The sequence below is a fragment of the Coregonus clupeaformis genome, chromosome 9 (genome assembly GCF_020615455.1).
Source record: "Coregonus clupeaformis isolate EN_2021a chromosome 9, ASM2061545v1, whole genome shotgun sequence".
In the NCBI taxonomy this organism is placed as follows: Eukaryota; Metazoa; Chordata; class Actinopteri; order Salmoniformes; family Salmonidae; genus Coregonus; species Coregonus clupeaformis.
This window is the reverse complement of record NC_059200.1, coordinates 1,625,702-1,641,861: the sequence shown is the minus strand read 5'-3', so window position 1 is coordinate 1,641,861 and position 16,160 is coordinate 1,625,702. Positions and strand designations below refer to the sequence as shown.

At 45.8% G+C, this 16,160-nt stretch overlaps 1 protein-coding gene across 12 annotated transcripts in view; it reads right to left on the bottom strand.

Moving 5' to 3' along the window:
- LOC121547846 (peripheral plasma membrane protein CASK-like) overlaps nt 1-14,371 on the bottom strand; it is a 33,523-nt gene extending 19,152 nt beyond the window's left edge. For 4 of the 12 annotated variants that reach the window (XM_045222442.1, XM_045222441.1, XM_045222447.1 and 1 more), the window contains exons 1-2: nt 13,418-14,366; nt 3,872-3,984 (exon numbers count right to left, since the gene is read on the bottom strand). In XM_045222442.1, coding sequence (XP_045078377.1) covers nt 3,872-3,984; nt 13,418-13,476 — 172 coding nt within the window. In that variant the 5' untranslated portion in view covers nt 13,477-14,366. Of the gene's footprint in view, nt 1-3,871; nt 3,985-13,417 lie in introns of all 12 variants that reach the window. The other 8 variants (XM_045222445.1, XM_045222438.1, XM_045222440.1 and 5 more) reach the window with 5 other exon arrangements.
- Between the last annotated feature and the right edge of the window lie 1,789 nt (nt 14,372-16,160).

Genomic DNA, 16,160 nt, shown 5'->3' with positions numbered 1-16,160 from the left:
TTCCAGACCCTCTCCCTCTATCAGTTTACTAGGTTCTTCCAGACCCAGACCCTCTCCCTCTATCAGTTTACTAGGTTCTTCCAGACCCTCTCCCTCTATCAGTTTACTAGGTTCTTCCAGACCCAGACCCTCTCCCTCTATCAGTTTACTAGGTTCTTCCAGACCCAGACCCTCTCCCTCTATCATTTTACTAGGTTCTTCCAGACCCAGACCCTCTCCCTCTATCAGTTTACTAGGTTCTTCCAGACCCTCTCCCTCTATCAGTTTACTAGGTTCTTCCAGACCCAGACTCTCTCCCTCTATCAGTTTACTAGGTTCTTCCAGACCCAGACCCTCTCCCTCTATCATTTTACTAGGTTCTTCCAGACCCAGACCCTCTCCCTCTATCAGTTTACTAGGTTCTTCCAGACCCTCTCCCTCTATCAGTTTACTAGGTTCTTCCAGACCCAGACTCTCTCCCTCTATCAGTTTACTAGGTTCTTCCAGACCCAGACCCTCTCCCTCTATCATTTTACTAGGTTCTTCCAGACCCAGACCCTCTCCCTCTATCAGTTTACTAGGTTCTTCCAGACCCTCTCCCTCTATCAGTTTACTAGGTTCTTCCAGACCCAGACTCTCTCCCTCTATCAGTTTACTAGGTTCTTCCAGACCCAGACCCTCTCCCTCTATCAGTTTACTAGGTTCTTCCAGACCCAGACCCTCTCCCTCTATCAGTTTACTAGGCTCCCCTCATCAGACTCCAGACCCTCTCCCTCTATCAGTTTACTAGGTTCTTCCAGACCCAGACCCTCTCCCTCTATCAGTTTACTAGGTTCTTCCAGACCCAGACCCTCTCCCTCTATCAGTTTACTAGGTTCTTCCAGACCCAGACCCTCTCCCTCTATCAGTTTACTAGGTTCTTCCAGACCCAGACCCTCTCCCTCTATCAGTTTTACTAGGTTCTTCCAGACCCAGACCCTCTCCCTCTATCAGTTTACTAGGTTCTTCCAGACCCAGACCCTCTCCCTCTATCAGTTTACTAGGTTCTTCCAGACCCAGACCCTCTCCCTCTATCAGTTTACTAGGTTCTTCCAGACCCAGACCCTCTCCCTCTATCAGTTTACTAGGTTCTTCCAGACCCAGACTCTCTCCCTCTATCAGTTTACTAGGTTCTTCCAGACCCAGACCCTCTCCCTCTATCAGTTTACTAGGTTCTTCCAGACCCAGACCCTCTCCCTCTATCAGTTTACTAGGTTCTTCCAGACCCAGACCCTCTCCCTCTATCAGTTTACTAGGTTCTTCCAGACCCACCTCTCCCTCTATCAGTTTACTAGGTTCTTCCAGACCCAGACCCTCTCCCTCTATCAGTTTACTAGGTTCTTCCAGACCCAGACCCTCTCCCTCTATCAGTTTACTAGGTTCTTCCAGACCCAGACCCTCTCCCTCTATCAGTTTACTAGGTTCTTCCAGACCCAGACCCTCTCCCTCTATCATTTTACTAGGTTCTTCCAGACCCAGACCCTCTCCCTCTATCAGTTTTACTAGGTTCTTCCAGACCCAGACCCTCTCCCTCTATCAGTTTACTAGGTTCTTCCAGACCCACCTCTCCCTCTATCAGTTTACTAGGTTCTTCCAGACCCAGACCCTCTCCCTCTATCAGTTTACTAGGTTCTTCCAGACCCTCTCCCTCTATCAGTTTACTAGGTTCTTCCAGACCCAGACCCTCTCCCTCTATCAGTTTACTAGGTTCTTCCAGACCCAGACCCTCTCCCTCTATCAGTTTACTAGGTTCTTCCAGACCCAGACTCTCTCCCTCTATCATTTTACTAGGTTCTTCCAGACCCAGACCCTCTCCCTCTATCAGTTTACTAGGTTCTTCCAGACCCAGACCCTCTCCCTCTATCAGTTTACTAGGTTCTTCCAGACCCTCTCCCTCTATCAGTTTACTAGGTTCTTCCAGACCCAGACCCTCTCCCTCTATCAGTTTACTAGGTTCTTCCAGACCCAGACCCTCTCCCTCTATCAGTTTACTAGGTTCTTCCAGACCCAGACCCTCTCCCTCTATCATTTTACTAGGTTCTTCCAGACCCAGACCCTCTCCCTCTATCAGTTTACTAGGTTCTTCCAGACCCTCTCCCTCTATCAGTTTACTAGGTTCTTCCAGACCCAGACTCTCTCCCTCTATCAGTTTACTAGGTTCTTCCAGACCCAGACCCTCTCCCTCTATCATTTTACTAGGTTCTTCCAGACCCAGACCCTCTCCCTCTATCAGTTTACTAGGTTCTTCCAGACCCAGACCCTCTCCCTCTATCAGTTTACTAGGTTCTTCCAGACCCAGACCCTCTCCCTCTATCAGTTTACTAGGTTCTTCCAGACCCTCTCCCTCTATCAGTTTACTAGGTTCTTCCAGACCCAGACCCTCTCCCTCTATCAGTTTACTAGGTTCTTCCAGACCCAGACCCTCTCCCTCTATCAGTTTACTAGGTTCTTCCAGACCCAGACTCTCTCCCTCTATCAGTTTACTAGGTTCTTCCAGACCCAGACCCTCTCCCTCTATCAGTTTACTAGGTTCTTCCAGACCCAGACCCTCTCCCTCTATCAGTTTACTAGGTTCTTCCAGACCCTCTCCCTCTATCAGTTTACTAGGTTCTTCCAGACCCTCTCCCTCTATCAGTTTACTAGGTTCTTCCAGACCCAGACCCTCTCCCTCTATCAGTTTACTAGGTTCTTCCAGACCCAGACCCTCTCCCTCTATCAGTTTACTAGGTTCTTCCAGACCCAGACCCTCTCCCTCTATCAGTTTACTAGGTTCTTCCAGACCCAGACCCTCTCCCTCTATCATTTTACTAGGTTCTTCCAGACCCAGACCCTCTCCCTCTATCAGTTTACTAGGTTCTTCCAGACCCTCTCCCTCTATCAGTTTACTAGGTTCTTCCAGACCCAGACCCTCTCCCTCTATCAGTTTACTAGGTTCTTCCAGACCCAGACCCTCTCCCTCTATCATTTTACTAGGTTCTTCCAGACCCAGACCCTCTCCCTCTATCAGTTTACTAGGTTCTTCCAGACCCTCTCCCTCTATCAGTTTACTAGGTTCTTCCAGACCCAGACTCTCTCCCTCTATCAGTTTACTAGGTTCTTCCAGACCCAGACCCTCTCCCTCTATCATTTTACTAGGTTCTTCCAGACCCAGACCCTCTCCCTCTATCAGTTTACTAGGTTCTTCCAGACCCAGACCCTCTCCCTCTATCAGTTTACTAGGTTCTTCCAGACCCAGACCCTCTCCCTCTATCAGTTTACTAGGTTCTTCCAGACCCTCTCCCTCTATCGCTATCAATATTTTCACACACACAAACAATTCTCTCTTTCCATTTCCTTATGTTCCTGTCCTTGGCTCTTGGGCCCAGCTCTGACCGGAGCTTCACAGATGGCACACCATGAACGCCAAAACCCAGGGCACTGCCATCACAGTGTGACACACACACACACACACACAGAACAGCATGAAACGGCACGAAACTGCATGGAAAGTTAGTATGCATCAGCGCTTTACCCAGACACACACACAGTGCGCTTTACCCAGACACACACACAGTGCGCTTTACCCAGACACACACACACACACAGTGCGCTTTACCCAGACACACACACACACAGTGCGCTTTACCCAGACACACACACACACAGTGCGCTTTACCCAGACACACACACACAGTGCGCTTTACCCAGACACACACACAGTGCGCTTTACCCAGACACACACACAGTGCGCTTTACCCAGACACACACACAGTGCGCTTTACCCAGACACACACACAGTGCGCTTTACCCAGACACACACACAGTGCGCTTTACCCAGACACACACACAGTGCGCGAGTGTGACTCTTCCTTACCCTCTGTGCTGAGGCCAGGGCTGGAGGTGAAACTGGCCACGTCTACGATCTTCACCGCAAACTGCTGCCCTGTGTCCCTGTTGATACAGCGCCTCACCACACTGAAGGGACCCCTGGAAGACAGAAAACACAGTGGGTAAGTCACGTTTCACACACACACACACACACACACACACAGCAATTCCAGATCTACACCAGTGCCTTAGGAATAGGGGGAAGGGGTCGATTTGGAATTCATCCTTGGATATATCTGGCACCTTTACATTCTCTCCGTTCTTCCCTGTAGGCCTTCAGTAATCACATTGCAGTAACAAGAACCCAACAGCCATGAACAGCAGGTGGTAGCAGTGGGAACAGCCCTGAATATGATGGAGCCTATTTGAGGGAGCATAATGCTGGAGCTGTAGCAGCTAGCGACGTAGCCTAGCCTCCTCTCCTCCGCCTGGGGAATTACAGAGCAGTGGTGAGCACAGCTGGGAAGACTAAAATAAAAGCCCCATTCCAGAGACCTCGAGGCAGGGAGAAATAACATTGCTGACAGGGGCCTTGGACCAGGGTGTTGGGTTTGGGTTGAGGATACGGTACGGCAGGGAAGTGTACTGGGCATTGGGCAAGGTTGGAAATCCCAAAGGGACTGTGGGGCGCACACACACACACACACACACACACACACACACAGAGGAAAAACAGTAGTAGAGGAAATAAACCCAGAACAAACGCACACATTTACATACACACACACACACCCTCGCACGCAAGTCCCCATTGCACACTGTGCTCAGCTGTCCCGCTCAGTATAATCTTAAAGGCTGTGGCAGTGACACTGATGCTGACAAAGACGCGTGACTGAAAGGCATCTGACAGCACACACACATGGAAATAAGAGCCATCACTAAACAGCAATGCATAAAACTCAGTGGCAGGGATTCCAACTCCATCAAAACAGAGTTAAGGCTAAATCATAAAAGTTTCCTATAAAATAGGCCTACAACCTGAAAACCTATAAATACTAACCAATAGGTAGGGGGTTACAGCCACCATGTGTGGGCCTCTCCTACTATAATGATTAACCCAGCTCTCTGCCTCTGGTGGGAGGGAGGGGGAAGACTGACCCATATGCTAAAGAAAATATCCCCCAGACATGACTCAATCTGTGAAAACAGTGCAAGACTCCCTCAAATCCCCCCCCTCCCCCTCTCCGGTGGGGTTGAGCCCCACCGCCCTGGCTGACAGCCGTTTATCTCATTAAGACAAAGGAAGGAAAGAGGCACAAGCTGAAAAACAACTGCTGGTTCCCTTCCACCCTAGCTCCTCCTACGGTGTAACACTGGTTCCCTTCCACCCTAGCTCCTCCTACGGTGTAACACTGGTTCCCTTCCACCCTAGCTCCTCCTACGGTGTAACACTGGTTCCCTTCCACCCTAGCTCCTCCTACGGTGTAACACTGGTTCCCTTCCACCCTAGCTCCTCCTACGGTGTAACACTGGTTCCCTTCCACCCTAGCTCCTCCTACGGTGTAACACTGGTTCCCTTCCACCCTAGCTCCTCCTACGGTGTAACACTGGTTCCCTTCCACCCTAGCTCCTCCTACGGTGTAACACTGGTTCCCTTCCACCCTAGCTCCTCCTACGGTGTACGCCAGATTGAAGGGACAGAGGAGGTGTAAGTAATCAGGTGTGGGCTACACCTAGCCTTCATATGGATTATGATTTTATTCTACCATATTGTTAACACCTAGGTCTGCAAACACTGTAGTGGTGGTGGGGTTGGAAAGTAATTAAGGGAAATATATTTTTTTAAAGGATATATATATATATTTGCGAGAGAAAAAAAAACATGGGGGATTGGAAGTGATGCAGACAATTACATTGATGGAAGTTACAATCTATCTGCAATATTAAAGCTGATCTACCCTAAAAAATTGTTTTTTGAAATAATACAATCAAAACACTGAAGTGGTAGGGAATGGAGGTAAGGGGATGGGTGTAGAATTGGACTGGACTAGTATTGCCCAGCCTAACCGTCAATAAAACTACCATAATATCCATGACACTGTGACGAGCCAAAGGCCAGGGGAACTCAACGAGGTTGGAGGTCAATTTCATCTCAAATCAGCTCAAGAATTCAAATATCCTCACAGAAGATGATAGACTAGCTGCCCAATTTGAATTTGTGAATCGAATTGCAATTCATCCCCCTAGTTGCCGAATGTAGACTGAGTGAGTTCAAATGGAACTGACCCCGCCAAACCCCCCACCCCTGGAACGTGCCAAGGCAAGCGATCACACGCAGGAGTGTCATTCCACGGGGGAAGGAGTGCAAGGAAGGAGAGAGAGGGAGGGGAAGAGTCAGTATGCACTCTTTGATGACATAGGCACAGCTGTGCTCACAACATGGGCCTCCTCCCACGTTCAGCACACCCCTGCAGTGTTAGTATTACCCTAGAATTTGCCCCTCCCCTCCCTCGCTAGCTCGCTATGAAAGATGCGAGTGTTTGTGTTCTCAGAAGTACGGCAACTAATCAGTCTTGTTTTCTTTCTACTAAATGTCTTGGTAAGTCACGGTATTTAACAAACTTTAAAGTACTTTATTTAGGAGTGATCTGTTCGCAGGCAGCAGGTAGGCTGGCAGCTCCAGATTATTTGATTGACAGTTCTGGTGGCCTACTGATGGACTTTAGTTCCCCTTCAGAAGCACCATTCCTTTACAGACAAGTAAAACTCCCGTTCAGTGGCGCTTCTAAACCATCTCCAGAGAAGGTTTTGTGTCGGTATTTAAAAAGCTGTAGAGTACCTTTACAGACAGACATGCCGTAGCCAAGGCGCTTTCAACGGTGACTGCGGTAGATTTAACGTCATTGCCCGGTCCTAGCGGTCATAATGGGACCATTATTCTGCATTGTGAAATGACGTGAAATTTGTATGATTTTTTTCTTATAGTTTTAACGGAAAACCGATTTCAAAAATGACTGTTTAAATGGCAGTTTAAACGTTAAGCAAAATTGTCAACTTCTCACATCCCTAGTAGTGAGGAGTAAGGGAACGTTGCCTTCCATTGAAGTAGGCTGAGAATGTGACTCATACTTACTCTTTTTGTGTCAGAGTCCGATTACAGTCCAACAATGGTGTTAAAAACAACGAGGCGGAGTTCATTTAACTAGTCCCCGATGCCCAAACTGTGTAGACACTAATTGCGCCAAACACCTTCTAAAATGCCAAGTGTCTTGAGGTAGGAAAGTGGAAGAACACACAAGGCCCTAAATATCTGCTTGGTTTAATTTACTGGTTACTTGAAGAGAACAACCTTTTGAATATTCATGGTGGGCAATTAGTATTCATCCTGCTGCACAGGAGTGCGTCTGAAATTCACAGGCCGAAATACCTCCAGGACATTCAGCCAGTCTCAGAGCAGAGATATCCACTTCTCTCCCAGACTCAAGTACGGTAGTCTGAGAGCTGAACTACCAATTAAATGCACCCAACCATCGTGTTTCTTTTACCTACAACATCCCTTTCAGAATCAGATCAGATTGTGTTACATAAGAGAGGAAAACGTATGTAGGGAGGTAAGGAGAGAGGAGGAGAATCAAAGGAAAGAGAGGAAGAAAGCAGGCAAAAGTACATAGAGAGGTAAAGAGAGGGGAAGGAAGGAAGGAAGGAAGGAAGGAAGGAAGGAAATGAGGCACTTTTTGGGAAATAAACAGAGTCAGACACTGGAAGCCCAGGAGCCCTTAGATAAGCAGAGACCAAATTCGATATCACCTCCGAGTCCGCTGTTCTCAGAGCAGTCCCCAAACCCATTGGTAAGAATAAATCAGCCAGGCCAAACTCCCCAGAGTCCACTCTCTGTTAGGAGCTGACCACACACTTCCTGACAAATAGTGACGACAAGAAACAACGAGAGAAGAGAAAGTTAGAAGGAATCTAGAATTCTGAGAAGCGCCTCGGTAGGTGTTGGCAGATGGAGAATCTTAACAGCATGCCTAGAGTCAGTTACATTACTCATCTCATCATAATGGCTGAGGTGGAGAACAGTTCCTAGACCTGTAGATGAGGGTGTAGGCTAAACTGTCTGTGAATGAGTGGGCCCAAGACACATGCACAGTACAGGAAGAGGAAAGCCGGTGAAGGGTTTGTTGTTATGTTTGTTCAGGGATAGCTTCGCTTTCCTATGTTCTATCAGTAATGAATGAACTGAGTGTTACGGTTGCTCAGAGAATCCATTAGAGGCTATAAGACACACACACACACACACACACACACACACAAATGGTAGTTAGCTTTATGTGTAGCAAATGTGTTTATTGTATGTAGAGCTATGGATGAATTAAGAAAAACTGCTTTAAAAAAAAAACCTGCTTAAATTTAATGAGATCAATGCGATACAAAGCATTAAAACGTAGGTTAGGCTAGCAGTTGATGTGTAATTAGCTGAGCCAACGCGAGCCAGAGTACTGATCACTCCACCGGTTCCTAGCCATTCTGACAATATTCCAATCCTTCCTGGCCCTAATGAGTACCCCAGAGCCAGAATGGAGAGCCACGTGTGATCCCAGTTGCACTCGTCTGCATTACTATTCCCATGTAGAGAGAATCATTATGAGCAGAGACGGCTCAAATTACCCACGCCTCGCCCATCCCCTTCAACTGGAGCATAAATGCCCGGCATGAGCATGTCACTGTGTTTTACTGAAATATAACACACACAATGGGCTAATAAGTAGGATTGCATAACCCGTTTGCGTGAGATTGACTTCTCTCAGACAGATAAGGATGCAGTGAAGAGTAAGGCCTTGTGCCATCCTTTGTCAGAATAATGGCTGAATAGGCAATGGGCCTTAGTTCACTGCTCATTTAGAGGGTCACGCCTAGACTACTGTGCTTTGTCCAATCTGTTTATGCATTTGTTTTTATCAAAATTATTCAAACTAAATCGGAAGATATCTCATTTTTATATATTTTACAAAGGTTTGCTTCCAAAAGCACCAGTAGGCCTACTCCCAATGGTCCTGCAGTAGACAAATAGCTAAGCAATTGGTCCGAGTAACTCAAATAATGTCTACCAATACTCTCAAATGGGTATCCGAGTAACTCAAATAATGTCTACCAATACTCTCAAAAATGGGAGTCCACGTCTCCTTTTAACTTTCTTAAAGGAGGAGAAAGGAGAGGAGAGCCTGGCACTAGCTGGCCGTCAGCCAACTGTGTATGGATCCGGAGGAACTCGATTCCAACAGAGAGCCAGGGGGGGAGGGTTCCATTCTGGTCGATTCAGAATGTTCCAGATAGTGAGACTGAACACCCCATTCAGCTAGGTGTACAGTAAGCTACACCTCAGAGAACAATGAACATACTGTAATAGTCAACTAGCAGGTTATCGTCAGAGCTTGACCCTACTGGCAATCCTCCCCACCCACCCAGTCACCTCCCACAGTCACCCACCCAGTTACCCACCCACACAGTCACCCACCCAGTCACCTCCCTTGACTCCTACACAAGGAGGATCACAGACAGAAGTGTAGAGGCGGAGACTACAATGGAAGTGTGTGGTGGTGGTGGTGGGGGATAATTGGTCTGACGTACATGTTTACAAGGGGAAAATGTCAAGGGTCAACTGGTGAGTCAAGACAAAAGATGAGCGTATCTGATGAGAACGGTCATCTTCATTCTTCAGAATGGATCCCTTTTTCTGGCAGATGCTTTAGTCATACTGTACCGGGGTGTTTCCTATATTAAATGTTGTGAGATACTGAACGAGATCTGGAAGCAAGCGCTATAATTAAGCAATAAGGCCCGAGGAGGTGTGGTATAAGGCCAATATACCACGGCTAAGGGCTGTTCTTAGGCACGATGCAACGCGGAATGCCTGGACACAGCCCTTAGCCGTTGTATATTGGCCATATATCACAAACCCCCGAGGTGCCTTATTGCTATTATAAACTGGTTACCAACGTAATTAAAGCAGTAAAAATAAATGTTTTGTCATACCCGTGGTATATGGTCTGATATACCACAGCTGTCAGCCAATCAGCATTCAGGGCTCAAACCACCCAGTTTATTAAAAGAGATTAGGTAGAAATAACAGAGAGATTAAAACACTCCTCCAGCTCAGGAAGTGAGGCGAAACAAAGGCACAGTCATCCCAAAGGCCTTCTGCCAACCCCAAACCTCCACACTGTCGGCCAACCTTAGACAAATTACAGCGGAGGTGTGTTGCTGTGCGAGTGCTGTGCTAGCCCAAGACAATTCCCTTATCAGCTAACACGAACACCTGCATATGTCGCTGGTTGACATGTCTATTTACACTATACCAGACGCTGTCGGCGGAGTGTCACACCTACTTCGGTAAGTGTCACCACACCATTTCAATTATTATTATTATTTAAAAAATACAGTATCATTCACAGATCTACATTGTCAGTCAAATGTCTCTCGTCAAAAAAAAATGTCTGTTTTAGATCACAAACATCCTCAGAGGGCTATAAGCCACATGTGAAGTGAGCATTCCATTGGCAGTTATTGTTAAGGCTACATGTATGGAGGCAGATCTGGTAAACACATCCAGACTATATTACACTACATATGGGAATGTTGATTCTCAGAGCCATGCATGGAAGCACAGGCAACACTAGAAGCGTAAAAAAAAAAATGTTAGGCTGAAAAATCGCATCCGACTAAGCACAGCCGTCACATGGTGACAAACATTTGTTGCCGTGTCAACGCCGCTTTAAACGTCCCTGACTATACAGACCCTTGAGTGGCGAACACAGCACATCTTCAGTTCATCGAACACTCCCCATGAACTAACAAGGGAACGAAAACGTCTGAACCAATTGGAGCAAGGGATAGCAGGAGAGGAGTTCTAAGCCTCTGTTCGTTGGTTCCCTAGCTCTTCTTGACAGGCAGTGTGGTTTACAGGAAGAGGTCAGCCCTGGAGTGCGGCAGCGCCTTGCTGACATTAGTTATATATCCAGCCTCGGGGCAATCCTATTCCTAACCCTCCATTGTCTCCAATGATCTTCCTCAGCCTCCCCTCCCTTCACCCTGGGCTGAGGAAAATGATCCCCAGCTTTCAGCAGGAGAGGCTGGCAGAGTTCTCTACCTAAAAAGACACTGGCTGGTACTCAAAGTGCTTTTGTCTGACAATCGCATAACTGTCAAACTAGGCTACATCGCCGGTGGAGAGAATCGATTTTGGAATCGTGCTTTTTTGTTCGGCTCTCTTTCCCAAAGCTGGGATATGATCAAGTTTATAAGAAAAGATTTGCTTCACTAAACCGAACCTGGTGATGTAGAGTGAAATAAACAAGGTAGCGTAGCTGTTTGGGTAAAATACCTCCTTGTGCCCTGACAACTATGAGTGAGAAAAGAAGGATGAAAGGAGGAACAAATGATGTTGGGAAAGGGAAGGTAGGAGGCCATGAAGCCCTTTCTGATCATGCTGCTAACATAGTCACGGTGTACGCTCCGCTGACTAGAGGCCCTCTCTGCGTTGCTGCACCAAGGTATGCCCTGGGCGGCTACTTATTTAACAGCTGTCCCGAGACCAGTATTGTCACCCACCTCATAACGTCTAACACTAGGACTGGGTCAAGTAGACCAGATCCTAGATCAGTCACTGAGTGAGGAGTAAACCGAAGCAGAGAGCGCCCCCAAACAAAGAGTAGAGCCTGAGGGGCTGAAGAGCAATCAGCATGTGTCTCAGCCTGGACCCTAATGGACCCACAGATCTCGACTGAGCGTAGAGGGGGAGGGGAGCTAGGCCAGCTCCAAGACTACAGCTGCCTGCCTGCCTGGTCTCCATATGAAGGGGTGTGATCATCAGCCACAACAATGGCCTGCACCAAATAGAAGAGGCCCTCTTCAATCAAAAACCACCTTGTTCCTGCAAGAATGCATCTTAGGATTTATGTGCTCTATAAATCAATGTTTATAGTGTGAAACAGATAGAAAACTGGACTGCAGCTGGGCCTATCAATTCTCTCAGAGTTGGAACTGGGAAGAATGCGCTTTAAACATTTGGTCACTTATTCTGGAAATCTCGTAACCGGTTTTTACTGAATTGGCCTAAACCCAGAGTTGCTACTTTAGATTTTAGACTAATTGTCAATCTAGGGTTAAATTAGGTTGCCTCCTAAGTCTCTTTGTTAGACAAATCCAGCCTAAATAGATCAGGGATAAACAAGATCATTAACTGCGTGTGCAATGCTTAAAAGCCCATCAACAATAGGATTGGCCACCTCTGGTTGGTGGGGATCAATAGACTGGTCTGCAATTGACAGGGCAGGAACAATGAGTACCAGTGCGTGATGATATCAGAACACAGGTGCAGCCATAGAACACAGCAGTATACCCAAAACACTGAATGTGAATCTATTCTGGTGAAGAGGTTTCATCCTCCCCAGGAGCATTTGCCCCATCTCTTAAAGTAGGATCAAGAAGTAGTATGTGACATCATCGTAATGACGATCTGCAGCCAATGTCTTGTCCCAAATGGCCAATGATACTCAATGATTATGACTATAATAACCCTACATCTGAATCTGAGAGAAGAGTGTAATGGTGTTGACTGTAGTAGTTGTGGAGATCGTTATAGGCCTAGTTGTAGTTGCCAAGCCCGTTTACATTTCAACTTAAAACTAGAAATGGCCCAGCTTTTGAAACGTATAGAGCCTCTGTTCCAAACCACAAATGTGTCACTAGGCCTATTTGTAGTAAAATAATAAGATGTTATATTGTCATATACACCGGATAGGTGTGGTGAAATGCTTTGTTTTACAGGGCCAGCCATAGTAGTACAGCACCCCTGGAGCAAATTAGGGTTAAGTGCCTTGCTCAAGGGCACATTGACAGATTTTTCACCTTGTTGGCTCGGGTATTCGAACGAACCAGTGACCTTTCAGTTACTGGCCCAGCACTCTAACCACTAGGCTACCTGCCGCCCAGTACCTCCTCATCAAAATCATTTGTGTCCATCTGAGAAAGCTGAATGGATGCACAAAACATGAATGAAGTAGTGCCTTCTCTTCATCTCTGGATCTAGATTGGGAAATGTTTTGAATATGCGTGAGCCAATTAACTTCAATTTGGAAAGCTATATTCTCTCCTGCCATGGTAAATTAAGATATCCTACCCAGATAAAACAATGCACTTGGCTCTTGAACTAAACGGGGGGCTTCACCATACATTATGGGGCTTCACCACACATTATGGGGCTTCACCAAGTCAGTAGGCCTAACTGGTTTCCCATTTATTGAACATATGCTTATTGAACTCGTTAGTGTGTAAGTGATTTTACATAGGCCTGTCAATAGATGGGTAGTGTGAGGTTTTGTATGACCAACTCACCTACAAGTAGGCCAAGTAAAACAGCTGTCATGATGGTGGTGGCAAATAATATTTGTAAGGCAATTGCTTCCATACAGAAAAAAATACAGGCAGAGACACACACATAGAGCAGGGCATCTCGCAATACAATGCATTCAATGCAAACAAGAGGTTTCATTTATTATCATTGTTCAGTTCATAAAAATATGCTGACACTTACTTCCCAATCACCTCGCACAGCTCGTAGACATCCTCGAAAAGCACGTCGTCGTCCGCCATGGTCCAAAGCAAACGGGGATGCTACCCCCGTGAAATTCGCCCCACACGGTATTATTTGTAGAGAAGCCAACGGCCTCAAGTGTACAGCTCTGACTTATCCTCGTTGATGGAGAGGGGGAACTGCCACGGAATACCCCAGCAAGCTCTCAGAATTCCAATGGTCGAATAATTCTTGGTTCCAAAATTAATTTCCCAAATGGAAAACCGATGGAGAAGGTAACGTTAGCCAGCTAGCTAGAGCGCTAAACTACATGCGCTGGGTTTAGCTAGACCGTTTTTGACACTCCTCGGCCCCACCTTCTCCTTCTCTCCCGGCTGGTTAATCCAACGACCAGAGCCGAGGGCGCGGAGATTTTTCAACGGTTTGCACAAAACACACCGCTTTGCATGCCCCGAGATTGTATCTTCGGTTAATGCCTAAGTTACCAGATACCTCTTCTTGTTCGATGCATCCGATGATGCCTCTGCCCGAGAAGGCAGCTTGCTCCCCCGCAAGCTAGCTGGCTAACTATAAAATGGTTGGCTATCTCCTAGCTATCTGGATTTATTTTACCGTTTGAAATAGCTTACTAGCGCCGTTATTGCGCTGAGCACACCCAACGTATCACATATGTCTTGGAATATTACCGCACATGCAAAACAAAGGTTGCAAACAGCTCAGCTACCTGATCTTAAATCAAATACCTTCATGCTTATCTCGTAAAATGTGCATGCATGTATATTTCGTTTGTATGTTTAAAATAAGATATTATTTCGTATTCCAGTCTTCTTCGAGCACCGCTGCTCCAGTTTTTACGCTGTCTCGGATGCTGCTCCTCCGGCTTCGAGAAATGGAAGACTCCTCCCTCTCTAGGTTACGAAACTGGTGTGTGGAGAGCCATAATGGCTTCGTAAGCGCGCTCAGGCTCCTTGCTAATTCCAATGCCACTTGAGCCAAGATGCCGTTCAGGGCACCACCCTCCGAGTCCCCCAAGGCGCAGTTTCCTAATCGGTTTCACACTCCCCATTCCACCAATCCACGGTCGCATTCAATGCACCGCGCGCACGCGTTGACACCATCAAAAGCCCATCACCTTACGTCAGCGTTTCCACAATCTTTTCCCTGCCCTCTCAATAATGTTTATAGTGTATTAATTATAACTTTCCATCTGATACAGATTCGTCTGGACCAGTATTGCACGTCTGTAAATAAGGGTAACAAAAAAGGACCAGCATCCATAGCAGCATTGGACATTATTTTGCTGTGCTGCTGCAACATAAATGGGCCTATGCATTATACGCCCGGCTGGGTTAGCAGAAGAATAAGAGATTTGAATTGATCTCTGTTGTTCAGGTGTACGTTGAGAGATATTCTCTAATAAGAAGTGATAAGAGACCTGACAGATATTAGACCTGTTAGGCATAGTCATGTCACAGCCACATCCTGGATCTGCCACTTCGCCTCTCCGCTAAATGTATCTAGCAGCCTAGTGCTTACAGGGAGGGGCTGGTTCTATCTGTGGAGTTGCATCAGATGCTGTCTGATAAGAATTAAACAAAATTGGTAACTTGTTGTTATAAAAGTGTATGTATCAGAAAAGCTGTAAAAACAATAAAAGATATGAGTCCTCCGAAGAGGATGGGTTAATAAAAAATTAAAATAATAATAATAATAACTTGTTGGTACCAAAGCTGCTTAGTGGTTCTTGTTCTATTGAATCACACAGAAACAACCACGTAGCCTAACTCATAGGTTATTGCAATATAACTACCATTCTACCACGTACCTTTTCAGTAAATACCTGGTAATTAATTGGCTTAAAGGCATTGAATGCACTGCTTTGCTTTTGACTGATCCCTGGGCCACATTGTTGACACACCTGGGCCAATGTATTTGTATTATTCGGCCCCAACTTCACAGCTGAGTGAGTCACTCTGGATTGGTTGATACTGCCCCCTTGAGGTGGTCATACAGAACATAGAGATATTATTAAATTACTAGAGGGGTTATGTCATAAACCCTAAAAGTTCCAGAAGGGGGTGAAAATGGCAGCCAGGGAGAAATCCAAACCAATCTAATTGGAATGAATGGCAGTAGAGGCAAAATCCTGATTTTACTTAGGCGGGAAAATAAAAGTAAGGCATGTGATATCAGAAATTGTGTAATATAATTATTGTCAACCTAAAATATTGTCATATAATTATAAATACAGTTTTCTTCAAATTCATTATTTTACACAATATCTTACAACAGCACTGGCAAACAATGGTTAACCAACTCCCTGACCAAAATGGCTGACCTTATGCCATCATAAGAAGGTTCATGTCCATTCTAGTATTCTAATTCCTAATTCTATGATACAGAACTCCAAATCTAGATGCAATGCAGGAATAATATGATAATATCACACAGGTAGAATTATTTTCATTCAAGACTCACTAGTCATAGGCTCTGTATTATACCCCAAATACTTTCCAAATACATAAGAAATACATTTACTTTCACATAGAATCTTCCTTCGGAAACAGAAATATGTTTCAGTCTACCCAGGCTGGCATTATTATGACAAATTCACTCCAACTCAGAGAGAAATTATCCCATTTTATCCATTTTAATTTTTTTCTCATGAATAATTTCTGTAATAGGCCTAAAATGGTCCCTATCTATCAGTTGTTTAATAAGACATGCTCCATATAAAAAGGCA